Source organism: Lepidochelys kempii, chromosome 3 (assembly GCF_965140265.1).
Source record: "Lepidochelys kempii isolate rLepKem1 chromosome 3, rLepKem1.hap2, whole genome shotgun sequence".
In the NCBI taxonomy this organism is placed as follows: domain Eukaryota; kingdom Metazoa; phylum Chordata; order Testudines; family Cheloniidae; genus Lepidochelys; species Lepidochelys kempii.
In genome coordinates this window covers 64,412,647-64,440,382 of record NC_133258.1, presented here as the reverse complement: position 1 = coordinate 64,440,382, position 27,736 = coordinate 64,412,647, and the positions used below count along the sequence as shown (strand labels likewise).

At 37.9% G+C, this 27,736-nt stretch overlaps 1 protein-coding gene across 6 annotated transcripts in view; it reads right to left on the bottom strand.

Annotated features, from left to right (window-relative positions):
• DOP1A (DOP1 leucine zipper like protein A) overlaps positions 1-27,736 on the bottom strand; it is an 89,981-nt gene that overhangs the window by 8,848 nt on the left and 53,397 nt on the right. For all 6 annotated transcript variants that reach the window (XM_073336554.1, XM_073336552.1, XM_073336553.1 and 3 more), the window contains 17 exons: positions 25,675-25,775; positions 24,212-24,471; positions 21,501-23,490; positions 21,287-21,398; positions 19,125-19,307; positions 17,487-17,612; positions 16,838-16,972; positions 15,965-16,020; positions 14,143-14,247; positions 13,060-13,126; positions 8,785-8,929; positions 8,414-8,493; positions 5,352-5,461; positions 4,490-4,639; positions 4,006-4,067; positions 3,047-3,199; positions 1,115-1,251 (listed from right to left, as the gene is read on the bottom strand). In XM_073336554.1, the coding sequence (XP_073192655.1) occupies positions 1,115-1,251; positions 3,047-3,199; positions 4,006-4,067; positions 4,490-4,639; positions 5,352-5,461; positions 8,414-8,493; positions 8,785-8,929; positions 13,060-13,126; positions 14,143-14,247; positions 15,965-16,020; positions 16,838-16,972; positions 17,487-17,612; positions 19,125-19,307; positions 21,287-21,398; positions 21,501-23,490; positions 24,212-24,471; positions 25,675-25,775 (3,972 nt within the window). The remainder of the gene's footprint in view (positions 1-1,114; positions 1,252-3,046; positions 3,200-4,005; positions 4,068-4,489; positions 4,640-5,351; positions 5,462-8,413; positions 8,494-8,784; positions 8,930-13,059; positions 13,127-14,142; positions 14,248-15,964; positions 16,021-16,837; positions 16,973-17,486; positions 17,613-19,124; positions 19,308-21,286; positions 21,399-21,500; positions 23,491-24,211; positions 24,472-25,674; positions 25,776-27,736) is intronic.

Sequence of the window (27,736 nt, the reverse complement as noted above, 5' to 3'; positions counted from 1 at the left end):
ATGTCAAGACTATGACAGCTTGGGAATCAAGGAGCTGTAACCAGCCCCCTGACAGCCAATCATCTCTTCCGAACATATCTTGCACAGGGGAGAATTTGTGCTACTTAATATTTAGATCATTGCTATTCTCCAAAGTTATTTTAAACATATTTATTGCAAAATTATATTCTCATAATCTTTAAAACACCTTTTTCTAGCTAATTTACCAGCATTTATTGCAGGGAACAAGAAGATACATAACTTCATTATGCTATCTTTCCTGTCCCTGGGTGCAACCAGGGTTCAGATTAGCCTCCAGCAAAGTTCAGAATTTAATTTAACACCTCAGTGCTGCTCTAATTTAAGCCAACTGGTAATGGCACTTCGAGGGGCCACTCTGCTGACCAAGAATCAATGGATCACAGGGTGCTCTGGCCATCAACGACCTCTATTCCTGAAACATCCCACACAAGAGGAATTCCCAGTTGGCCATTTAAAGGCAGCGCTCTGTCCCATTTGTGCTAGTGGAGTAACAAAAAGGTGACAGAGCAGAGCCAAAGGTCTGGCCGTACAGGTGTCTGGTTACGAAAATATAGCCATAAAGTGCCATCAATCACCACTGATTACCAATATAACAAGTCTTTCAGATCCCTCTACTTGATGTCCTCAGCATCAGAAGGGGCGAAATGACTGGTAAGACATCCACAAGGAAGAAGCAAGTGAAAATAGTGAGGAAGCAGGAATGTTGGGGGGAAGCAAGCTTACTTTGGCAGGAAGTGAACTGGTATTTAGGAGCAAAGAAGAAATGAACATTGAGGGAGGTGCAAAGTTACTTCAGAATGCAAGTGGGAGCAGGGAATGAACAGAGACTGGAAATTTAAAAAAAAAAAATATTTTCTGTATGGCTTAACTGATCGCATAAGCCATACAGACATTTTATTTGATTTGAGGAAACAGATGTTATCAAGACTGTGCAAACAAGTCAGCATTCAGTTTAAATGATGACCATTGTACATTTAAATGTACATATCGTAACTATAACTTATTTCCCTGGGGCAACTAAAACAGATGTTCAGGTATAAAGTTACCTATGCACCATCAGTTTTCCAAACCGTGAATGCTAACTACAACTCACCAGTTCAGTGATCATGGTAGGCCAAAGTGAGGTAAGGTGCTGTGGAGACATTCTTAAAAGCAATACTCTGAAAAACAGGAACACTTGAGAGTGAAGGGTGGGCACTTGAGGCAAACGGAGACTTTCTACCAGCCTTTCTGAAACAGAAAGCCAACAAGGATTCCTCAGTTTATAATAATTTTGGTTAGCTTTTTAGTTTTCAAGTCAGTTTATTCTTGTTAGAGTTAAATATATTTTAATATTAATATAAGTAACGATATTTTATTCCTTTTGTCAATCTCCAGAATAAACTGTGTGAACCAAATATTTATATGACTGCAAAACAAACAAAACACCCCTATTTGTTCTCTATGTTAACTTTCTGCTACATTACATTGTTTATACAAGAGTTTGATTCATTCCAAAGATAAGAACAACAGATTATAAAGGTGTGACCTCTATTTCTAGCAAAAGATATGTGGTAAGAGCTAGAGTAACTCATGTTTACCATGTTAAAATATTGTACTTTTACTATACTGTATATTACATTGAGAATATTCTGTCCTCAGGCACTTTTTATTTAAACCTGATTACTGTGAGTTCTAGCTCATCGCCTACATTGCAGTATCCAACAAGTAAAGAGGTAGGCTCTCCAGTAGCAAAGGTCCACACTGTCCTCACACAGTTCAGACAAGAAAAACAACCAAATGTCATGAACAGGCCAGACCTACAGCTAGTTACTAGCTGATTGGAAAGGAGCTTCAAAATACAAATCAAGGAACAAGTGGACAAGGAAGATTATGGAGCTACCCAATTGGAGGAAGAACCACAGTGTATCATGATAACCTACAAAGACATCATACCAAGAAGGAAGCTGTCCTAACAATCTGCAACACATCAGAGGAGAAAAAAAGAATCATAGAATCTCAGGGTTGGAAGGGACCTCAGGAGGTCATCTAGTCCAACCCCCTGCTCAAAGCAGGACCAATCCCCAATTTTTGCCCCAGATCCCTAAATGGCCCCCTCAAGGATTGAACTCACAACCCTGGGTTTAGCAGGCCAACGCTCAAACCACTGAGCTATCCCTCCCCCTACTCCCTACAAAAGAGCCCTCTCCCAAACTCCCTACAAAAGAGTCAACAGGAAGCAATAACAACCTCCTATGTTAATTACTGGACAAACTAACAGAAGAGCAGAATAAACAGCTACAGGAATTTGTAGAACCTGCAATATTTTCATCTAAGCCTACACACACCTACCTAGGTTTCAGAGTAACAGCCGTAAAACCTGGATTTGTGCTGGAAATGGCCCAACTTGATTATCATACACATTGTAAGGAGAGTGATCACTTCAGATAAGCTATTACCAGCAGGAGAGTGGGATGGGGGGAGGTATTTTTTCATGCTGTGTGTGTATAAAAAGATCTTCTACACTTTCCACAGTATGCATCCGATGAAGTGAGCTGTAGCTCACGAAAGCTTATGCTCAAATAAACTGGTTAGTCTCTAAGGTGCCACAAGTACTCCTTTTCTTTTTACACCTACCTAGCTGAATGTACTGTAGGGTGGGCATGTGAGCCTATGAACCATGTAAGTGAACAGCTTATAGGATGTCCAGGGATATCAACCAATTGATAAGATGACAGATGAATGACATGATGCAGTGGGAAGTTAACTGGCAGTCAACAAGCCTATGTACTCAACTGTCATTTGAAATCCAACCCTGCTCCCATTGAAAGCAGCTGGAATTTTGTCAACAATTTCAATAGAAACAGGATCAGGCCCATAGATTCCATTATGATTTCTATTATGAGTACTGTTAAAAATGAAATTCAGTGATAGTGGCTAATGCATACCAGAGCCCACAACAGATCTACTTTATGTCAAAGTTTTCTTCAGCAACAATAACTTTTATTTAAAAAAGAAATTCTGGTAAATAATAATTTCTACTGACCTTGTATATCTGGAAGATATTTCTGGTACTGGTCCACTTCACTGCTAAAAATGGCAAAGGCAAGCCTCTTCAGGAGCAAAGCTCGCTGTTCCAACTCTACATCCCGATTAGCAAATAGATTGAGTGAACTGCTCTGAGCCACAGCCACACGTGCTAAGAGAGAAAAGGTACTATCTTGAGGCATACTTTTAATAGTAAAAGAAAGGCAACATTTATTTTATCACATGAATACAACCAGAAGTATAAAGACAGTTTTCAAGTCAACTGTGTAATTTGTACATATAAGTAAGATGCTATTTGACCAAAATGAGCATATTTAAGAAACATATATTGAAAGAAAACTGGAAAATATACACATTGCCTTCATGTTAAATATAATTTGGGACAAATTCTGCTTTGTTATATTGGGGCAAACCTACTTGTAGCAATATAACTGAAAGGAGAATCTGGCTCTGTATCTTTAAATAAATTGTTAATCAGAAATTGTCATGCTGCAAGACTCTATAATCATCTTTTTCCTCAAGTTAGAACATGGTTAATGACATTTTGAGACTGGACATAGTACTAGCTTGATAAACTCTTTCACATAAAGGGTAAAATTCACTGCTGGCACAAGGAGGGACACCTCCATTTATTTCGAAGAAGTTGTGCCCTGGTATGGTAGAGGGGAATTCAGTGTCCTTTTCTCCAAAATGCCAGTAGTTTAAGAAGAAATGTAAATTAAAACACTGCTTTATTCAAACATTTCTTACAAATATCGTTTTACTGGAATTTTCAAGTGGAATTTAAAATCCTGAATAAAAATTTTCCAAGAAATACTTATTTTAGATTTTTTAAATGTCTTTCCTGGAGAAACTGATGTAATGAATTGTACATAAGTTAACATGTATGGAGTAATTTGAAACATAAAATAACATCTAAGCAGTAAGTATTATTATTATACAGGAGTTAGTACTCACTCATCAAATCTCTAAACGTAGTTTTGTCATGTGTCATCAAATTATCCATAATTGCTCTCCAACTAAAAGGAAAGAGGATGATTATATATAATTAATAAAGCAAGACATTTGTATTTTTATTTAAAAAATTTTCTGTTCTTTTAACCAAATTTAAAAATACATACAGGACCAACTTTTCCACAGCAAATTTCAAATTTTCCTTAGAAACTGGCTGCACATGCAATTTTAGTACTCTCTTATTCATGTATATGATAGGTTTACAAATACAAAGTCATTTGCACTCAATTTGTGCAAACAAATAAGGTTTGAATATGTGAATTTCATAATCTATACACAAACGATAAAATCATAATCTGTATACACCCACACACAGAGAAGTTTTTTTGGCAATATCTGGCTCACATTGCACCGCGTTTTTAATATAACTCAATACATTATATGCTAAACATTTACAATAACAGAAAGAAACAAGAAAAATTCTTACTGATTAACGCAAGAAGCATCCATTTGGAAGAAGCTGGAATCCATGAAAAGATCAAAAGCTTCCTTTTTCCATGCTCTCCTTGTATACTGATACCCACTAAGACTGCTCAATAACTGAACACAGGCTCGATAACTGGGTGCATTGTGAGCACTGGAAAGAAAAAACAACTCAACATGAAATCTTTTAAATCACTGCTTTAAAAAAATTATGCATATATACCCAGACTCCTGTGAAAACAATGGTTTTAAAACATCGTATTAATATCACTTTTCATATGTGCCGCAAGAGAGGTTGTTATCCTCTTTGTGGATCAGCCACTAAAAGGGATCTGACTAACACTTTAGCAATAGCTGTACAACTAATTCAGAAGGCAGCAGAATATTGGAGATCAGGAATCCAGCATTCTTATCCCTAGCTCTGACATGAGAGTGTGAATAGAGATAGGAAATCCAAAGCACATATATCTGGCACATTAGATCTGAAACAAAATGTGGCTGAGCAGGTAAGACTTGGCTCTGCCATGTTAGAAACTTGGATTCTATTCCAGACTCTATCTGAAGTGGCCTTTTGCCACCTCTCCGTTAATTTATTTATAAAGTATGGGGGCTAATACTTGATTGCCTTTGAGAGTTAGTGCATGAGGCCTTGGTCAGTAAGAAATCTGAATTCTTGCTTCCAGCTCAATATATTTCATCCAGGCTCCAGGGAATTTGTTGGGAAGTCAGACAGTCTGTCACATTCACGCTCTTATCTGCCTGTCTTTGTAGTGCCATGGAATAGGCAGCCTGATTCAGTTGAAATGCAGAATATCCAACAAACTCCAGTAGACCTGAGGTCTGAGCTACATAAATTGTAATGATACCTGTGATTGCGGAGGTAGGGCACAACATAGTGCATAATATTTACAAGCAAAGGAATAACTCTCTCTTTTTCATCGCTGTAGAAAACCATATCCAACAGATGAGCCAAAACCTATGAGACATAAGAAGCAAGAAATTGAAGAATTTAAGGTGGCTGTTGGGGAGGAGTGTTTGGCTTGGCTTTTTTAAACTTGCTTCTTATAACCCCCAAAAGAGCATTATATTTATACTGACAGGTTTCAGAGTAGCAGCCGTGTTAGTCTGTATTCTCAAAAAGAAAAGGAGTGCTTGTGGCACCTATGCATCTGCATCCGATGGAGTGAGCTGTAGATCACGAAAGCTCATGCTCAAATAAATTTGTTAGTCTCTAAGGTGCCACAAGTCCTCCTTTTCTTCTTTATATTCATACTGTTACTTTTCTGCATGATGTTCTTCAATATAATATTTTCACAACCTTAAGCATATTGAATCTTTCAAAATTAGAAAATAACATAAATTATAAAGGTTTCAGAGTAACAGCCGTGTTAGTCTGTATTCGCAAAAAGAAGTACTTGTGGCACCTTAGAGACTAACCAATTTATTGGAGCATAAGCTTTCGTGAGCTACAGCTCACTTCATGGGATGCATACTGTGGAAAGTATAGAAGATCTTTTTATACACACAAAGCATGAAAAAATGGGTGTTTACCACTACAAAAGGTTTTCTCTCCCCCCACCCCACTCTCCTGCTGGTAATAGCTTATCTAAAGTGATCACTCTCCTTACAATGTGTATGATAATCAAGTCGGGCCATTTCCAGCACAAATCCAGGTTTTCTCTCCCTCTCCCCCCCCCCCCACACACATTAGGCCCTGTGATGGTGTCTATTCAGGGGGTGATATCTATTCAGGGGACACCATCACAGGGCTTAATAACATCAGCCACACTATCAGAGGCTCGTTCACCTGCACATCCACCAATGTGATATATGCCATCATGTGCTAGCAATGCCCCTCTGCCATGTACATTGGTCAAACTGGACAGTCTCTACGTAAAAGAATAAATGGACACAAATCAGATGTCAAGAATTACAACATTCATAAACCAGTCGGAGAACACTTCAATCTCTCTGGTCACACGATTACAGACATGAAAGTTGTGATATTACAACAAAAAAACTTCAAAGCCAGACTCCAGCGAGAGACAGTTGAATTGGAATTCATTTGCAAATTGGATACAATTAACTTAGGCTTGAATAGAGACTGGGAGTGACTAAGTCATTATGCAAGGTAACCTATTTCCCCTTGTTTTTTCGTACCCCCCGCCCCCGAAGACGTTCTTGTTAAACCCTAGATTTGTGCTGGAAATGGCCCGACTTGATTATCATACACATTGTAAGGAGAGTGATCACTTTAGATAAGCTATTACCAGCAGGAGAGTGGGGTGGGGGGAGAGAAAACCTTTTGTAGTGGTAAACATCCATTTTTTCATGCTTTGTGTGTATAAAAAGATCTTCTATACTTTCCACAGTATGCATCCCATGAAGTGAGCTGTAGCTCACGAAAGCTTATGCTCAAATAAATTGGTTAGTCTCCACAAGTACTCCTTTTCTTTTTATAAATTATAAAATCTTTCCCTTTTAAAAAATGTGTAGGTTCTCTTTTATAAAGTGAATTTAGCGCTTAAGATACAATTAAATCCATCCACAGGTGATCGTGCTGTAAACTTTTCTACATTCTCCTCCCAATGAAGAGCCATTTCTTGGGTAAATCTCCATGCCCATTTAACCCGTGACACTTCTGCTATGATTGATAAGGGGAGTGGCAACTATGTAAGTATTATTAATTTATTCAAATTTAATACAAAAGTTATCAAATCTGAGGTATTGTACAAAATTTAAAACACGAAGTATAAAGATATATTTAAAAATAAAAATACATGAACTCTCAGCTAAGACACACTACAGCAAGAGTAGGTAACCTATGGCATGCGTGGCAAAAGCGGCACGCAAGCTGATTTTCAGTGGCACTCACACTGCCCGGGTCCTGGCTACTGGTCCGGGGGGCTCTGCATTTTAATTTAATTTTAAATGAAGCTTCTTAAACATTTTAAAAACCTTATTTACTTTACATACAACAATAGTTTAGTTATATATTACAGCCTTATAGAAAGAGACCTTCTAAAAATGTTAAAATGTATTACTGGCATGCGAAACCTTCGATTGGAGGGAATAAATGAAGACTCAGCACACCACTACTGAAAGGTTGCCAACCCCTGCGCTATAGCATAGCCCACAAAATATAAGCATTAGTTCACAATTACCAGCACATAAATTCATCCATACTATGCCTATATAACATAAACCCTGTCACAAAAATCCTTACCAAACACCCCAAATTCCTCACTCAATTTCTTCCAGCAAACCCTGGTACAAGTCACTGCACATGTATAACATGTCAGGATTACAAAGATTAATACCCTGGCACATGGCAGGAACCTGTGTCCATTGACTTCAATGGCTACTGTCAAATTTTCCTTTTTTCCCCACAAAATGCAAATAAAATATAATATCAATCACCACAAACTAATACAGCAAATTAACAAAATCATACAAATAAATATGTCTAGGACAGAAGTCAGGGCAGACGACAGGAACCCCTTGACAGATATGAGGATTATTTTGCCTATTAGACATCTGTCAGTAGTCACTGTTCTGAACCTCAATGACTCTCTGATCACATGGTCACTTTTTGTTTTCAGCCCAATGAGAGTGATTGGGGCCTGTGGACAGCACCACCACACAAATGATAATTGTACAACGTTGAGAGCACTGCCAGTTCTTAGCAAATAACCAACAAAATGGCAAATTCATGTGTACATTTGCTGTCCATTATCACTCTTAGGCCTCTTTATGCATTTCTTTTCCCCATTGTGCATATATATTTCAATTATTTTTCCCATAGATATTTAACTAGTATTCTTCTGAATTGAATCTCATGTGCATGTTTCTGTGCATATTTCTAATCTCTCTATGTCCCTCTGTATTATAAGAAACCAGCATGTAGTATAACTGAAGAAACATTTACCTCAGAAAGTAATGTTAATGCATGGACGCTATAAACTGAAGGAGTTATATTTGAGGTTTCCAGAGCTGGATACAACATATCTAAAAGAAAAAGTGACAGCAAGAGACAATTGATTTTGGAAACTATGTACCTTATATCAATATCTACAAAAATAAATATTTAAAAGTAAATATATTCCAAGACATGGAAAATTGACTGTTTTTTGTTTCACCATGTGCATTAGGTTTAATATAGCTCAGTACTCCGCACAACAGCACTAAATCTGATTTAGCAAACGTCTAATATTATAAAATCTGTCATTTTTCAGTAACGTGAAGGGAATCAATAAATTAATTCAATATTTGATTTTGAATAACGGGAAAATAAGCTACCTTCAACATCCGATTCCAAGTTGTTTCCATCAACCATTATCTTGGGGGAGGGTTTGACCTCTAGGTTTCGTCTTAGCCAAGTAGTCTGTTCCAAGGAAGAACCAGCAATGGCACCAATGGCATCCACTATTTTGTGAGTTACATCCTGATGGAAAGCAAGAAACAAATGTGTAAAGAACCTTGTGTAAAAGAGTAAATTGGTTATCCTGAGATATGTTGTCTACACAGATACTCATTAGCTCAGTGTCAGGAGAAGAGGAATTATAGAATGGGATATCATAGGGTTCTGTTCTGGATTCACTTCTGTTCAACATCAGCAATGATGAATACTCCTTGGAGGATGAGGTGAACAGATCTTAGCCAATTGATTAATCAAATTGGTAGATGGTATGAAGTTGAAAGGTAGCACAAACACTTCAGAGGATAGAAGTGAAATGCAAAATAATTCTGATAAATTAGAGAACTGGTCTGAAATCAGGAAAATGAAACAATTACATGCTTAGTGGCTTTATCTATGAGTAAGAAGTGGAAGGCTATATGGATCTGATTGCAGCAATAGTTTTCACATCTTCATTTAAAAAAAACACAGAAATAAGGTTTATTCAATAGCCATCCCTATGACTGGGAAAATTTAAGTGTGTTGTGTCCATTCACAGAATCTCGTTCTGGATATTAAACTCTTTTAATCTGAAGCACCTTTCTGTTTCAGTTGAAATATCAAGGTCTGAATGGATAATTTGAAAGATTATTTCATAATCCTGAATTGCTTTTTCCAAAAATATCACCTATCACAAATAGAGCATGTGACCTCCGCTGGACTATCTACTGTTTACCATCACAAAGAGTTTACATTCAAAATTAAAGCAATGGGAGGTGCAACATTTTAGCAATGATCACAGGTGAAGTAAAGGTATGTCATATATGGTAATATATGATATATACAAGTGTGCTTAAAAAGCTTGTGTAACAGACCTTTCCCCCCAACAGCATGCCTTTTCACCTAACATCAAAGAATAACTTACTCTATCAGAGACATGAATTAACTCATGATCCTGAAAGTTGTTCAGGAAAGTGATTTCAGATGGTAAACAGCATGACTGTTGCAGTACAATATGTCTTTGCAGCTAACGTTTTAGGCACTCTGATCAGGAGTTAAGCAGGTTTGGAATTATAGGAGAAACACAAAAAAAGTAGGTTTCAGAGTAGCAGCCATGTTAGTCTGTATCCGCAAAAAGAAAAGGAGGAGTTGTGGCACCTTAGAGACTAACAAATTTATTTGAGCATAAGCTTTGGTGAGCTACAGCTCACTTCACTGGAAGCATTCAGTGGAAAATACAGTGGGGAGGTTTATATACACAGAGAACATGAAACAATGGGTGTTACTATACACACTGTAAGGAGAGTGATCAGGTAAGGTGACCTATTACCAGCAGGAGAGCGGGAGGGTGGGGGACCTTTTGTAGTGATAATCAAGGTGGGCCATTTCCAGCAGACAAGAACATCTGAGGAACAGTGGGGGCGGGGAGTGGGGGGGGGGGCGGAATAAAAATGGGGAAATAGTTTTACTTTGTGTAATGACCCATCCACTCCCAGTCTTCTAGCTCTGTCAATCTGTTTCTTCACTTCAGCAGATGGATATTGTAGTTGTAAGAATGCTTGATCGAGATCTTGTAGGTGTTTGTCTCTGTCTGAGGGCTTGACAGAGCCAGAAGAGTACCCAGAAGTTACCTACTACAGGACAGGCCCAACAAAGAAAATAACAGAACACCACTAGCCATCACCTTCAGCCCCCAACTAAAACCTCTCCAACGCAGCATCAAGGATCTACAACCTATCCTGAAGGACAACCCATCACTCTCACAGATCTTGGGAGAGAGGCCAGTCCTTGCTTACAGACAGCCCCCCAACCTGAAGCAAATACTCACCAGCAACCACACACCAGAACCACTAACCCAGGAACTATCCTTGCAACAAAGCCCGTTGCCAACTGTGTCCACATATCTATTCAGGAGACGCCATCATAGGGCCTAATCACATCAGCCACACTACCAGAAGCTCATTCACCTGCACATCTACCAATGTGATATATGCCATCATGTGCCAGCAATGGCCCTCTGCCATGTACATTGGCCAAACTGGACAGTCTCTATGTAAAAGAATAAATGGACACAAATCAGACGTCAAGAATTATAACATTCAAAAACCAGTCGGAGAACACTTCAATCTCTTTGGTCACTCAATTACAGACCTAAAAGTGGCAATTCTTCAACAAAAAAAACTTCAGAAACAGACTCCAACGAGAGACTGCTGAATTGGAATTAATTTGCAAACTGAATACAATTAACTTAGGCTTGAATAAAGACTGGGAGTGGATGGGTCATTACACAAAGTAAAACTATTTCCCCATGTTTATTCCCCCCCCACCTCCCCAACTGTTCCTCAGACGTTCTTGTCAACTGCTGGAAATGGCCCACCTTGATTATCACTACAAAAGGTCCCCCACTCCCTGCTCTCCTGCTGGTAATAGCTCACCTTACCTGATCACTCTCGTTACAGTGTGTATGGTAACACCCATTGTTTCATGTTCTCTGTGTATATAAATCTCCTCACTGTATTTTCCACTGAATGCATCCGATGAAGTGAGCTGTAGCTCACGAAAGCTTATGCTCAAATAAAATTTGTTAGTCTCTAAGGTGTCACAAGTCCTCCTTTTCTTTTTACAAAAAAAGTAGTCAAGTGTTCAAGCTCACAAGAGAATTCACTTAAGGTATATTTTAGATTCAGTAAGTACATGTGTCATAAATATAAAGGGAAGGCTAACTACCTTTAAATCCCTCCTGGCCAGAGGAAAAAACCCTTTCACCTGTAAAGGGTTACGAAGCTAAAGATAACCTCACTGGCACCTGACCAAAATGACCAATGAGGAGACAAGATACTTTCAAAGCTGGGGGGCGGGGAAACAAAGGGTTCTCTCGGTCTATGTGTTGCTTTTGCCGGGACCAGAGCAGGAATGCAGGTCAGAACTCCTGTAAAGGGCTAATAAGCAATCCAGTTAGATATGCGTTAGATTCTGTTTTGTTTAAATGGCTGATAAAATAAGTTGTGCTGAATGGAATGTATATTCCTGTTTTTGTGTCTTTTTGTAACTTAAGGTTTTGCCTAGAGGGATTCTCTATGTTTTGAATCTGATTACCCTGTAAGGTATTTACCATCCTGATTTTACACAGGTGATTCTTTTACTTTTTCTTCAATTAAACTTCTTCTTTTAAGAACCTGATTGCTTTTTCATTGTTCTTAAGATCCAAGAGTTTGGGTCTGTGTTCACCTATGCAAATTGGTGAGGATTTTTATCAAGCTTTCCCCAGGAAAGGGGGTGTAGGGTTTGGGAGGATTTTGGGGGGAAGACGTTTCTAGGTGGGCTCTTTCCCTGTTACATATTTGTTAGACGTTTGGTGGTGGCAGCAATAAAGTCCAGGGGCAAAAGGTAAAATAGTTTGTACCTTGGGGAAGTTTTAACCTAAGCTGGTAAAAATAAGCTTAGGGGGTTTTTCATGCAGGTCCCCACATCTGTACCCTAGAGTTCAGAGTGGGGAAGGAACCTTGACAACATGCATATCTGACTGCATGTTTTGCCCATAGACTAGGTGAATGATGATTTGTGGCAGTACCATAGAGAAGTGTCTGGGGGTTGTAGTAGAGCATCATAAACTGAACATGAGTCCAAACTGCAATGCCTCTACATAAAATACTAATCCAAGCTGTATTAACAGGAGTACCTCAAGTACAAGCAGCAAGGTAATTAATCTTCTCTGCTTAGTGCTATTTAGCTTCAGTTGGAGTACTGCATTCAGTGTTGGGTTCCAACATTTTTTAAAAAAAGAAATGAAGCTTAGAAAGCTCAGAGGGCAGCAACAGAAGTGATAAATGTTGAGAAAATAAGAACTGTGATATAAAATTAACAAACCTAGGCAAGGCTCAGTCCACAGAAAGATGACTGATGGGAGAAATGTTAATAATGAGGACAGAACAAATAGCAACGGGTTTAAGTTACAGCAAGAAAATTTTAAGTTAAATACAGTAATAAGAAAAATATAACAACTATAAGCAATAGAAAAAACTACAAAAGGAAATAAAAAAGCCATTATAACAAGATCAGTTGCTTAAAAATATTTTTTTTAAATGTACAGGAAAGATCAGATATGCTGTACTCTCAGCAGTTAGGCATTTACTGAAGAATATTTTAACAGTAAATTTATACAAAAACGTATTTTTTACCTGAAGATCTCTTTGATCTTTCTTATTCTCCAGACTTGGGTTTTTCATAATAAACTCATTTAGAACACTAAAAAGAAAATATATTAAATGAAAACTGATGATAATCTTAAAATAAAATATTGCATTATTTTAGAATAACAGGCAAAAATTCCATGGCAAATTCACATGCACAGTACACATTAGTTGAAACTTCAGCTACTTCCCTTTAGTTTGCTAAAATTCCAAAAGACCCATTTCCAAATGTCTGAAATTTATTTTGATTGTTACAGACAATTTGTATAATTAATAGTTTTCAAGTAGATGTAACATTGGAATCCATCCAAAAATATCTTCATGGAGAGGTTTTTGGACAAATTAATTTGTGGCTATTTGATTTAACACTTCACTACAATATTACTACAATTTACAGAGAATATTGTTCAGTGCTTAACACAAATGACCGTATTCAGCATTTTATTTCTGAAGTTCAGCAAACTGTTTCTGGGCTGGTAATTAATCCTATATCACATGAGAGGAAAATATACAAAATAAATAGTCATAAGAGTGACTTATTGAGTAAATTTAAACATTTAAAACTACTGTTTAGAGGGTCCTGGTAGCTGAGGGGATTAATAATGAGATATGGAGTTTGACATATGTAGGTCTCTTATTTAAATTTGACCACGGGTGAAAGTGACAAAAAGTCATTTTCATCTAATGGCTCTCTGATGGCCTATGGAAAAAATGTGTTGGGAGACCTCACAAACTAGCATCACAAGTATTCATAATTACCACACCGTTGGCAATGTGACTGAGGGAAGCTGAGAACTGGATGAAGACAGTACTACACTCATACCAGAAGTGTTTCTTCCAGAAAAATTGTCGGAGCAATACAAGAATCAACATTTGTATGTGATCAACATTCTTTCAAGTAAGATACTGCACTGAAGATAAATCTTTGTCAAGAAGGTCTCTAGGAAATAGGAATTTTTCTCCAGTCAAAACTACAAGTAATTAAATCAAGATTTTAAACACTTGCCCTTTATATAATTTTACATTTATGGGATCACAATTTTGTTAGAAATTGTAAGTGTAACTGCTCACCCAAGTATGAGAAACTGCCCTGGTGCTGGAAGACTGAGTTGTACAGAATCCTTCAGAAGAAGCAATAGTGTTGCCCAGCTGTCTACTAAGCTGGACACTGGAATCCTGTAAGATGATGAGAGAGTTAAAGTGATAAAATCATGTCAAGTGTCAAATTTTCTATTGTCCCATCTCTCCTGTCTGACAACATCAACTTTAGTGCCAACCAAAAGCACTGTTCACATACAGGAGATCAAAATTTAGGACCTGTCTCACCCACTTGGTTAACAGATCAATAGAAATGGGGAGGTAATGTGCCAGACTCTGAAGGTATGGGGAAGAAGACACCCTCTCTGGCCAATGACTGAAATGGTACTGATGAGTCTGGAGGGGTCTGAGTCCAGTCTTCCTCAGCTGCAGAGAGGTTTGCTGTGGGCCTTTCCATTTAGGGGAGAGAATGAAAGATAAAGGGGGAATTGAGGAACCCAGAAGATTCCCTTTTCATCTATAATATAAAATAACACAAACCAGCTAGACCCACAAATGAATTTAGGTGCATAACTGCCACTTTAGGCACCTAACTGCAAAATTTGGATTCTCAAAACCTCCAATCAGCTGCCCCCTTACCTTGTACGTAGCTAAATTCCACCTATGTTTCTGCTGGTGGACATGCACAAAGCCACCTCATTCCTGATACACAGATCATGTCTAAACCCCAGTGAGATCCACAAACTAGGCATTCTTCTGCCTATCTCACCTGAGGGGCCCAATCTGGTAGGTGTTATCAGAGCATAGCTACCATATCAGGACCCATTCAGTAGTAGTAGTGTATTTATGCCCAATAACCCAGTGGTTAGAGCACTCACCCAGGATCAAATCCCCATTCTGCCTGAACTCCGGTCTCCTACCTGCATGGGGAGTGCCCTAACCATATAGGTATTCTTGGGCAGGTCTCTCCATCTCTCTGTTGAAACTGTTCCACTTTGTATAAATAATTAGATATTCATTAGAACAGGGGCTGGAACATGGGTCTTTCAGGTAAGTGCCTGACCACTGTGCTATAGAATAATCTCACGCTCTCTCTAGTCCAATGAATATTTATTTATTTACACAAAGTGGAACAGCTCCAACAGGACAGATTGAGAGAATACCCTATAGCCCAATGATTAGAGCACTCGCTGGAGAGGTGGGAGATCTAGGTTCAAGTTCTTACTCCACAACAGGCAGAGAGGGAATTTGAGCCCCGATCCCCCAGGTCCTGGGTGAGTGCTCAAACACTAAGCTATTGAATATTAGGGGGACATCTCCACCTCTTCCTCCCCCTCCATTTTCTGCAAGAAAGGACTGACCTGGCTGACGTGCCTAACTCTTGGAGAGGGTTCATGGCTATAAATCCCTAGCGAGGTGCCTCCCATTATGTGCCTAATTCCCTTTGAGGAGCAGGGCTTAGGCTCCACCTCTGTCTTCAGTATTTTCTAATGGCTAGCTTAGGCAGCTCTCCACTTAGCTTGCTGGCTTTTGTGCATCCCATTCTTAGGTGCCTAATTCTCCCCAAGCATTGTCTAGGGAGCCTGGGCACCTAACTCAGGACTGTGGATTCTACTAGGTGTCAGTGTGCCTAGAAGTTAGGCATTGCAATGCTGAGTCTAAGTGGATATAGCTCATAGATTACAAATGGAGAAAATTGTTTTCTTCTCATGTAACCTTTCGGTCTGTTGTAGTAAATCAGAGGGAGGCAACTTTCTGTTAAGGATATAAAATGTCCAGATTCTCTTTCATAGTTATCTACTGACTGATGATACAGAAAGAAAACAATAAAGGATCTACAGCCTCATTGTCTTACCTTTGAATATAAGCATAGAAAAATTGCAGCATGCAGACTTCCAATGACAGATGCTTCTAGAAAGACAAGAAATCAGTGTCACCAGGAAGAAATTGACTTTTGTCTTTTTGTTTACCTCAGCAAAAACAGTGGGTGTTGAACCAACTACCAGGTTTTAAAAGGTAACAAAACAGTGGATAGCTTGAGGTCAAATTAAATTGCAATGCACTCAGAGGGGTGTCTGAGTGTCACACTTGGGCAGCAAAAATCTTAGCCATGTAAAACCTAATGTTACTCTGAAGCACTCTCCCCTATCCCCTCCACCCTAGCTGAATCACAGAACGCCACTAACAGGCTCCAGAGTGAGAGGCCAGAGATCACATCTAGACCTCCCTCAACTGGACAGATGATACGAGGCCTTTCAAAAGCAATAACAAAGGAGAAAAGAATGGGAATCCTGGGGCATCCCAGCCTTAAAAATATCTTAGCCCCCATGAAAAAAAAAAAGAGTCACATCCGATTAATCCTCCTATCTAGTAGGTATCCAAAAGAGTGAATTTTAAATCAGTATATGATACTGTACAGGTGGCACAACTACTTTGTTAACCTGAACTTGCTTATTTTTGAAATATGAAACACAATTGATTATATAATTCAAATGCTGTCAATCTAGCTTCTTTCACTAAATATATTTTTAAAATGAGAGAAAAATGGTTTTCTACATACAATAGGATTAAGAAGAAATTACCAGAAACAGATTTTGGTAGCGGACACCTGTTACCAACCTACAGCACATTGGTAGCATGTTCCTTCAGCACAATTTGAGTACTTGTACAATTTATCACTTCTAAAATAGCATCATATGAACTAGCAACAACTCTGTGATTTTCCTACCTTGTCCTTGGCTATGGCTGGAGGCTGCTTTAAAACTTCTTTTACTGTTTGTATAACAGTCTCTGTTCTCATAACACTGATAGAGCGAACTAGCTCTACCAGTAGAAGCTGTTCTTCACTGGCTGTAGGAATAACCTGGAAAAGACCAACATATGCTATACATTACTATTACAGTTAATAGTGTTGTCCAGCGTAGAAGAAGTTGATGAGAATAGTTTTCCAAAGTAAAGGACAATGCATGAGAAGCTAAGAATATTTAAAAAACAAACAAACAAACAAACTTGTAGGAACGAGATGTAGATGAAATTTTCTGGACAAATAGTTTACCAGATATTCATTGACTGTCACTTTCCTTTGAAGTCTCTATTTTAAATATTAGTCACTTACAATAATGTTTTTTTAAAAAATTCTATTATAAAAACATTAACAATTTTATTCAATTCTAAAATAAATGTGTGGTTATTTGACCATGCGGACACATGCATAAACATAAATGCACTTATGAAAAGGATTTGCAAAATGTTTCATTTGACCCCAAAAATCTTAGCTTGAATTTTTTGAAGTAGGTTCTAAAGACAAATAGTGGAAATCCAGTAAATCAGATTACCACTTATTCAAGTAGCCATGTCAACTAGCGACATGCACATACCTTTGTTCTAGAAGTGTTTTTGTTTTGTCTCCTCTCATTCCATACAAATGCAACAGCAGCCATAAAGTGAACACCGTGATTCATTGATATTGGGCCCAACAATTCAAGAATCTGCTGCCTCAAATTCTGAAACACAGAAAGAGAATGTGCACACATTGAAACAAGCATCCAAACTTTATACTCTCACTGACTGACATACCACACTGAAAAATTTCTGAGAACGATCCCTCTCCTATTCTGTAATATTTGGGCAGCACTTCTCTTCTTGCAAATACCAGAGGCAAGCGTAGACTTCTATATGGACTTCCAGAGTTTAGCCATGCCCCTTCTGCACTCATTCAGATAACTGCTTCCAAAGATGTACTGAAGCATTAAACAGATCATACAAAAGTTCTTTACAGTAACTCCTTATCCAACCATATTAACTCTGCTTGACTTTGAAGTGGCTGTTGTCATGGCACCCAAAGGATTTATCTTGAATGGGGTGAAGTACAGGAAAAGGTCATCCTAGATATTGTCCTGAATTAGTTTTGTTCTAATCAAGATAAATCTTAACAGCTCTTCTCACATCCAGCATATGACAAGTGCTCTTGACTACTGAAGCTTCAGGCAAAACAAAAAGAGAACAATCTGTGATGTATGTAAGTATTAAACTTAGGTAACCAATTATTCTGGAGTACAAAGGATGATCTTGTCTTCGTGAAATATGCAGTATGGGTCACCCCTTCTGTAAGGAAACTGATTTCAGAGAGTCTTTTTGCCAACATGAATATGACCAGGAAGCAGGTGTTTATAGAAAGACAATACAGAGAATTAAATGCCATTAGTTTCAATGGATGTGTTGTAAAAACCTGTAGCATGGTGTCCCTTTTTTTATACATACATCAAAAAATAATATTGTGTATATTAAGGTGAACAGGTTTGTAGTACATAAAGTAACATTACGACTATGTGGAAATCACACTAAAATCCATGTATCATATCAGATAACCTGAATTTGTTTACAAAAACACAAAATTCCTTCAATAGCGGAAGAGTTTGAACTGACTCCAATAAATGGGCAAAGCAGGACATCAAGCATGTTACTGGAATACTTTGAAAAACTCCTCAAATACCATATTGTTCAATTCCTCCTGTCCGCAACCTACTCTTTCCAGTCGCCATCCTGTGATCTGATATGATCTCTCTCCATACAATGATGCCGCTAACAGGAGCTGGATGGAGCATGGAACCTCATGAGGGTGTCAGATCAAGTGTTTATTGAAATATATTGTGAGATTTTTGTAAAGATTTTAAACAAATATTCTATAACCTTAGAGATATAAAATGGTATTTTAAATGGTTTACAATGTGAACACTTCCCCTTCTCTCTGCTTCAGCTATTGTTCATGGGTGATGTTATGTCATCAGTACAGTACTAACTGGAAAATCATATTTTTGTCAGAACTTATACATTTTACCAAAGCAAATTGTAAACTAATTATAAACTGGCTGCCCATCCCCTCTTAGCCTGGGGACAACTCAGGTATTGCAAAAGTTGAAAGACTCTTCTAAGAAATACTAATGGAATACAGTTAGATTTGGTTTGACAAAGGTAACCATGCACAATTCAAACCATGTTACTCCTGATGTTCTGACCTTTGTTGATCCAAGATTAATAGTGGTAACAGATGCAGCTGCTGCAGCAGTTGTTTTCTCTGAAGAATCTGCCTGGTGCAGTATGCTCCACAGCAAAGTCACAGACGACATGATCATATGAAGGATAGACAGGATTCCACTGCGTGCTTCAAACAAGTGTTTCTGGTCTACATTAACCAAAAGCTAGAGGTATTATAAAAAACGACAACCCAGCATTAAATATCTACATACTAGCATTAGCAAAATTATATAAATTAAGAAATAACAAGAACAGCTAAACATTTTACACTGTGATTTTAGGATGAACATCTACATAGGCTTTTGTAAGATGTTTACCCTGTTGGTTCTGAATAACAGCAAGAAAATGAAAAATCAGTATTTTTTTAATGTCTTTTCAATTCCTCTGGCATGATGTGTCTATTAATATAAATTTGTATTTTAAGGAGCAATAGGAAGCATATTCCTTTAGCAGTGTACGCTTCTCAAATAATAAAGTAGCACCTTTAATATCTATTGTACAATGCATTGATTTAGTGAAATATATAAATAAAAAAGTGTGGGTTTTCAGAACGTATAAAGATGTACCCTACAGTTTTATATTCTGATTACAATGCATGTAGAGATTTTAGTTTGGCCAAAACTAACCAGTGTATCTTCCATACTCAATGTTTACTGTTTACTGCTTTATTCCCAAACATCACATAAGAAATTCAGTGTCACGATAGGCAAATATGACACTGGCATATTGAGTGGAGCTGTATGGCTGGAAGATGTCAAAGCATAGTTTCCTCGCTCATCCCCATAGACATCTGCTGATGTAGCTGGTGCTAACACAGAGTCTTGACACCCAGTGGTATTTCTGACTGTATGGATTTATCAGAAGTGTTGCGGAGTGTGCTTAATCCAGGACCACAGGGCTTGTAGTGACCTTCCAGCTGACCCTGCAAGCGGATCCAGCCCAGCATTCTCCTTCACAAGGCAGACAAAGCAAAGACTGTGCTTATCCATGGGGTATATAGATAAGTTGGTAGGGGATATGTTAAAAATGCTATCAATTAGACTGGGGCATATTCTGAAGGTCTGAGGGTTTTTCATTATCATCTCTATTTCTACAGTGATTACATTTAAATCTTTGTAAATGCCTTTGCAAGTGATTAACATTACTTCAGAATTAGTGCTACAATGAATACCATAACAACATTATCTACTTGCAAAGACAGGTAATATGTATTTTGATGGTGACTACTGAAAAGAGTTGGGGAAAGGGATAGAAAATATATATTTAAATAAAGCTAAACAGTCAACAAGAAAAAGTGGTCCATTAGGTTCAGGGCCAAATGCCCAGTATATAGACTATGCACTCAGCTGCAGCTACAAAATATTGTCAGAGCCAAAAGTCAAGCTGCTAATATACAAAGCTTCAAGCTAGCAGGAAGAGGCACTAGAATGGACATTCCGACAGAAAGTTTTGTTTCTAAAGAGCGTAAATCCAAGTAGCAGAGTTAACTAGGTAGGTGAACACAGAACCCAACCATATTCAGGAACAACAAAGTGTGGCACCAATGGTAAGTTCCACAGTTAAGATTGGCTGCTGGAACTAACCCTTTAGAATTCTGAGGTGGAGGAATTCCCACCCTTGCTCTTGTGTAGGAGCATGGACTCCAAGAATAAGGCTTTGTGACAACTGAATCTTTGGAGAATACATGCAACGATTGGAAAAATTTATGGTTTGTATACAATATGTTATCAATGAATAATGCTTTCTCTTATAAGAATTCTCTAAATCCCAATTATTACCCAAAAATAATTCATTATGATTTAAATATATTGAATATATATTGGGGGGAGGGATAGCTCCGTGGTTTGATCATTGGCCTGCTAAACCCAGGGTTGTGAGTTCAATCCTTGAGGGGGCCATTTAGGGATCTGGGGCAAAAAAAATTGAGGATTGGTCCTGCTTTTTGAGCAGGGTTTGGACTACATGATCTCCTGAGGTCCCTTCCAACTCTGGTATTTTATGATTCTATGAATATGTTCCCCACAAGCACCTCAAACTTAAATTCAGAGCAAATGCAACATTACAAGCATTCCAAATGTAGACCATACACTCTAATTTAACAAATGTGACATAAGAAGCCTCTCAGATACTTGACTAAGTTTACCTGATGATACTGTGTAGACGGATCAAGTAGACAGTAATGAATTATTGTTGTGATGCCTTCTAACAGGGTAAGAATCATATCTGGTGGAGTAATTGATGCCATCCAAAGCGGCCTAAAATGCAACATTGAGTTTGTTGTGAATTTGCTCCACACAGCTAAGTAAACATTTAAATATATGATCAAATTTGCAAAAAGAAAAAAAGTATATACATGCCTGCTATCGGATAATCCTGTTTCATATTTATACTGCTGAATTAAATTATCCAAATTCCTGCAAAGCTGGAGGGTCACAGAAACTACCACTCTTTGTAGAACTTTTCCCATGTAAGGCAGAGTAGAAGTGATTAGGCCAATCCACTGGGGGTGCATTTTACAGGCACAGTGTTGGTGTAAAGCTCTTATTACTGCACAGAGAAACATGCCTTGAGAGGTTATTGGTTGGGAGTGTAAGTACTGAAGTGAAGTCATTGGCTGCTGTGGGTTAATCTGCTCCAAGTCAGTAATGACAAATTCAAAGCCTGTTTCGTTCTCCTCAGGCACGGTCATTACTCTATGCTCTAAGACAATTAGTCGCTGAAGCACTTTTAAGAGCTGTGACTGTAGAGTACTGCCACTGTCAAATTCATCTTCAGAAAAGTTGATAAGGCTGTCTTCAGAGAGACCTTCTTCAATAACAACTATGTTTTTACCAGCTACCTTTTCACTGTGCCACTTCTGTGCACTAAAGATAGAAGATAGCAAACAGTGCAGGATCACTTTCTGAACCTTGCATTTGGATAACATGTCTGAAATAAAGCTAGGAAAGCCCTTTGCAGAACTTTCTATTACTTTTGCCAGTTCAGAAAAGAGAAGTGTCAAAATTTCAATGCTCATCATCTGCATATTGCGGTTTCCTATTAGATCTTGTGGGGTTACCTTTACATGAGTTGGATAGTGGCTCCTCATATAGTATAAACATAGAGAGATAAGAATTTCTATGTACATAGAACTCCTAAAGTTATGATTAGAGTCCACTGGAATGTGACTATAGAAGTCTTTGCCCATAACAGATATTCGATGCCTGGCTAAAAGATTCTGAAGCAAGGACAGCTGAGGAGTGTATACATTGTTGACACTGGTAGTAGAGATGGCATTTACAAAAGCAGAGGGGTTTGTTTTCAAGATTGCTTTGATTGCAGAAAAAGCATATAATGTTCTTGAGGAGTCATATAACTGGAGATAAAGCAAAACATGTTGATATAATGGATGAATGTTAAAACTAGGAGATTTTCGTATTCCTGGAGACCCCACATCACTCTCTATTTCTGAAATTTCTCCCTCTCCACAGCTGTACCAATTCTCTAAATCAAGACCATCACTAAAGAAAATACTGGTTTGTTTAAGCTTTTCTGTTTGTGCTTTTTTCTTGTCTTCATCTTTCCTTCTGGCTATTTTCACTTTGGGCTTTGCTCCTGGTTGCTTACCAGCCTCTTTAACAATAGTTTCTTTTTCTGACATTTTTTCTGGTAGTTTTCCTTTGAAGCTGAACTGAATACTACTGTGACTTCTTTGTCCAGATTTTGCATCTGATGACCTGAAAGTAAGGTCAGAGGGGGCCTGAGTGCTTACTCCAGTACAAGGTGATGAATCCATTAGTCTTTCAAGTCCAGTCTCAATCGAAGCAGAAAATAACTGAGAACTGTCATCACCAAACAAACTGTTCTGGCTGCTTTGAATATTTTCATCTTCACTTTTAGAAACCTCCTCAGAGTGATCTAAAGTACTGAATTTAGATGAAACATCATCGGGATGCAGATCATGTTTAACGGATTCGGTCTCCTCTCCAAGACCACTTACTACCTTGCATATCAAGTCAGTAACCACCTGGTGCACAATTTCATCAGGTGAGTCTTCTCGCAATGTCTGAGAACTATTCTGAGCACCGAGGCTTTCTGCCTCCACCTCATAGCTCAGGTTGTCTCCAGCAGATGACTGTGAACAGCCAGAGTCAGAACTCTGGAGTATTTCTATTTGATGGTCGGGAAGGTCAAAATCAGACACCACCATTGGAATAGTCTCACTGCTAGTACTTAACAAGGACAGTCTGTCACTCAAAGGGTTAACTGTGAGACTGAAGTTCCCCATTTCATCCATGATAAGTTGTTTTTCATTGTTTTCTTTAGGTGTAATGAGTTGTCGTTGGCTTACAGGCATGTGAGAAAATGCTTAAAAAAGAAATCACAAAAAATAGTTACGGCCTACAAATAGTTTTTCTTTAGGTTTACTTTGAACTTGAGATATAAGCAGAAATAATAAAAACTTACATTTAAATAAAATTATTATACTTTGCACCTTTCATCCTGAAAGATCATAAAGCAACTTAAATGTCCATTTACTAACTGTATAAAGCAGAGCTTCACCCATCAATTAAATGATTAATAGGATAGCTTCAACCACTTCTGAAGTGGATAGGGGTGACTGTTTAACAGCACAAAGCAAGTCTAAACCCCTGGAGAGAGAGAGAGAGAGAGAGAGACAGAGGTCTCCGACTGAGAGAGGTTACTCCTAAGAAGCCTGAAACCTCAAGTGGATGCCCTCAAGGAGCTGTAGAGGTGGAGGTGAAAGGTGCAGTTATCCCTGAAACTGTGACATATACAAGGGAAAAGTTGGTTTAACTGTACTCCAAATATTTGGCATGCTGCAGAGTTGAACCCACAGAGAAGTTTTCACTGAGACTAAAAAATTTTTTGGAAAGAGAATATAATCTTTACCAGCATCCTAAATGCTGGCAGTTCTGAAAACTATTTAATATGCAAATCACGCCTGGTGTTTCTTCTGCCATCTGTTTCATGTTATATGGACAAAAATACATAAAATATTATATATACTTAAATTAATAAAATGTTAGTTATTAAGGAATTTTTGAGGGGGTTAAATTGTACTTACCATCACCACAGCTAAATTTTTGCATGAAGTGCTTTTCAGTTTCTTCTTCAGGGTAGTGAGGAGACTTATTCCAGTAGCACTCAGCCTGAACTCGTTGCACAGAAACTCTCTGTGTTTTTGGATGTAGTAGCAGTAGAAGCAAAGGTTCAAGTACTCTTGCAATGTCATGTCTTTGGAGTACTTGGTTTAACCATGCTTGCCCCACTGACCAGGTAGAACCATCTAAGCTATTAAGGCTGTCCAGCATAATGAACAAAGACCTGGGGGAAAAAAACAGGAATAAATCTAACACGTTGCTACTACAGAATATAATCTATTTTAATCTAATCTACATTAAACTTCAATATTTGCCCACTTTCAATGAGCACTTTCTCTGCTTTTTCTATCTCAATATGCAAGTGTACTTCCTCTCTTTCACTCAAAATAATTAGCAAGCAACAACTATGTTTAATATACTAATCTTTCATATATGCATGAGGAATGTTGAGATGTGTAATTAAAACTCTACTCAGATTTTCAAAAAATATATTGCTCTCTAAGTTTGCACTGATGTGATTGCAATGATTCTTTATAACCTATGTACTGAGCAATAGTAATATATTAGGTTTGTTCAGATGAGTATCCCAAGACATACTGATTACAGCTTGTTTCACATAAGTGGCATTTTGTTTGGAATCAATGAGAAGCTCTCTTTCAAATTTTGCATCCAAAAGTGAAATTTACATATTCTAGAACAACAGAAAAGGAGACAGAAAGCACTAACAGTAAAGACAGATCAAAATAATAGAGGAATTCTCATTTACTGTGTTTGTACAGCATCTAGCACAATGAAGCCCTAACTTGGTTGCCCTTTAGGTGATACTGCAATATAAATAACAGCAACAGTTTTAAAAATCTGTAAATGAGGTTGCAGAGAAAATAAAATAATTATTATCTACAAGTGTTATCCTCAAGGACTGAGAACAGAAATATAGCTTACTTGACAATAACACTGTTCCTATTTTCATAATTTTCTCCCTTTCATATCTTAGGTCTTGAGAGCCCTTTCCAAGGGAGAAAATTAACAGTTGCCTTACCTCTTAGTTAATACACCGAGTAGCCCCTAATTATCTTTAACATTTTTATGCCATTCTGTGGTCATATTCATCAGCTTTTCTACAGAATTTACCATGTTCTCTTCAGCAATAAATAACAGAGGTAGCTCCAAAAGAAATGCAAGATGAAATGCAACACTTCACTGTGCTGTCCCACAGTTGTACATAAAGGGTACAACATTCAAATTAATTTTCTTTCATCACATTCACACAAAGAAACTGTGTGTATGAGCACAATCCTAGCTGAGAAAGGTGAGGCTAGTGATGGGGGTTTGGTGAGAAAATTTTTGAACACAGATTTAAACATCTGAAACTGTGAAATTTACCAAAATGGATCATGAATTTGGTAGGGCCCTAATGATAACCAACCTGTCAAAGGAACGGCCAAAGGAAGAAGACTTGTTAACATGAAGGTCCCTTGTGAGATGCCAAAGCACTGCAAATTTTGCATGAGCTTCCATCCTTATTTTCTGTAAAACAAAACATAAGTTAGATCAAATTGACTATCATTCCCCCAAGAAAGTAGTGAAAGGAAAGCTAGACAAGAATGGAAATGTGGTTTTAGGTCAGATTCTCCATTTTCTCATTTTTACCTAAAGATGGTTCTTTATTACCAATCCTGAGAGGCAAGAATAGATCATCATTGCAAAAAAAAAAAAAACAAAAAAAAAAACACCTATGTACAATTTTAAAAAATAAGAACATTTACTATCCAGGACAAATGCATTTCTTAGAGGTGATAGAGAAGGTGACAGAAAGAGAGAGAGATTAGGAGGAAACATGTGATGCTCAGCTTGTGAAAAAGACAGTAATCATTACCATGGAAGAGGTACTTAAAAATCATGGCATTAAAGACATCTAATCACAGCTAAGAGGGAAAAGAGAAGGGGTTGAAAACAGAACCATGAGGGACAAACAGAGGTCAGATTGATGGGAAGATAAAGAGCGTTATAAGAGGTCTTCATCTGAATATAAGCAAATTGTTAATAGTTAATTGATTAGATGCCAGCAGACGGTGCTCAAGAATATGTCGCATAGTTCCTGGGTTTTGTAGGACCAATAAAACTTGTGCACAGTACAGCAGATGATTTCCACTATCTGCTCTTTATATCAGTTCTTAACATGGTGTCAGAATAAAAGTTTTTACTGCTTTAACTTTTTGTTGTGGCTGACCAGAGGCACTCAGTGACATCAGTAATGACTCAAATATCCCACTCCCTGCTATGGAACAAATACATGGGGATGTCTATGAAAAACGGAGCTGCTTCAGGGCCTCATGGACAAACTGTGAAATGGCTGCAGGACTGAACAAAGAAAGCATGGCAGGCGGAATGGCTACTCTGAATAAAGCAATGGGTAAGGACTGCTTTCCTATATGTCAGCACTTACAGCTGGCAGATGAAGAAAGGCAAGATGTAAATAAAGTCTTAGATGCTTTAGAAAAATACTTGTCCCTAAAAAAATGATAATATATGAGAAGTATATTTTCCATACATCTGATCAAAATGAAACTCAAAACTACAAACCAATACGCAACCAAGCCACACCAGTTACCCTTGTCATGTAACTCTGGCACACTTACAGACAAATTCATTAGGGATCATATAGTTGTAGACATGAAAAATAATGGCATCAGAACACACATTGCAAAACAAAGACTGGAACTTAATGCTGCTGCTATCTACTGCAGCAGTGAATAAAATAAACGGTTACAAATTTGAAAACATTAGAAACAGTGTAAGATATACAGCATCACACAAAATAATGGCAAACTCAGACTAAAAGAATAAAAAAAAAAAGAGTGGTCTGCAAAGAAAGGCAAGAAATACATGTATTTTTCAGTGACCTGGGAGGTGGGAGATGTGGATTCAAGTCCGTCCTTTGAATTGGACAGAGACAAGATCTGAATTAATATCTTCTTTCTTCCAAGAGAGTGCCTTAATCACCAGGCAACAGAGTCATTTTCATTCTCACTCTCTCTTTGACCCAGTGAATGGTGAGGATTCATACCTGGGTATTCCACATCCCAGGAAAGACCCCAACTAATGGGCTGACAGTTATAACAGCGCACACACACACACAAACACATACGGCTTTCTGAAGCTAGCTCTGAAAAATGAAACTGTGGGGTCAAATTTGGGGATGGTTTGGTTTGGCCAAAGCTGCATTTTTCAGCAAATAAACTATTCATCCAAATAAAATTGTCCACCTCTTCTTACAATTCTCTGAAACATGACTGAGCAAGATAGGAATAGACCAACGTATTCTGAGAAATATAGTATACCTGGTGATGATTGATTGACTCTCTGGATTATTTGGAAACAGATCCCTTAAATTCAACAACAATTTCTGTCTTTGAATGCTGGGAAGCCCACTTTGCCTGAACGGAATTCCAGAGACTTATTAAAGGTAATGGACCTCAGTTTGCTTG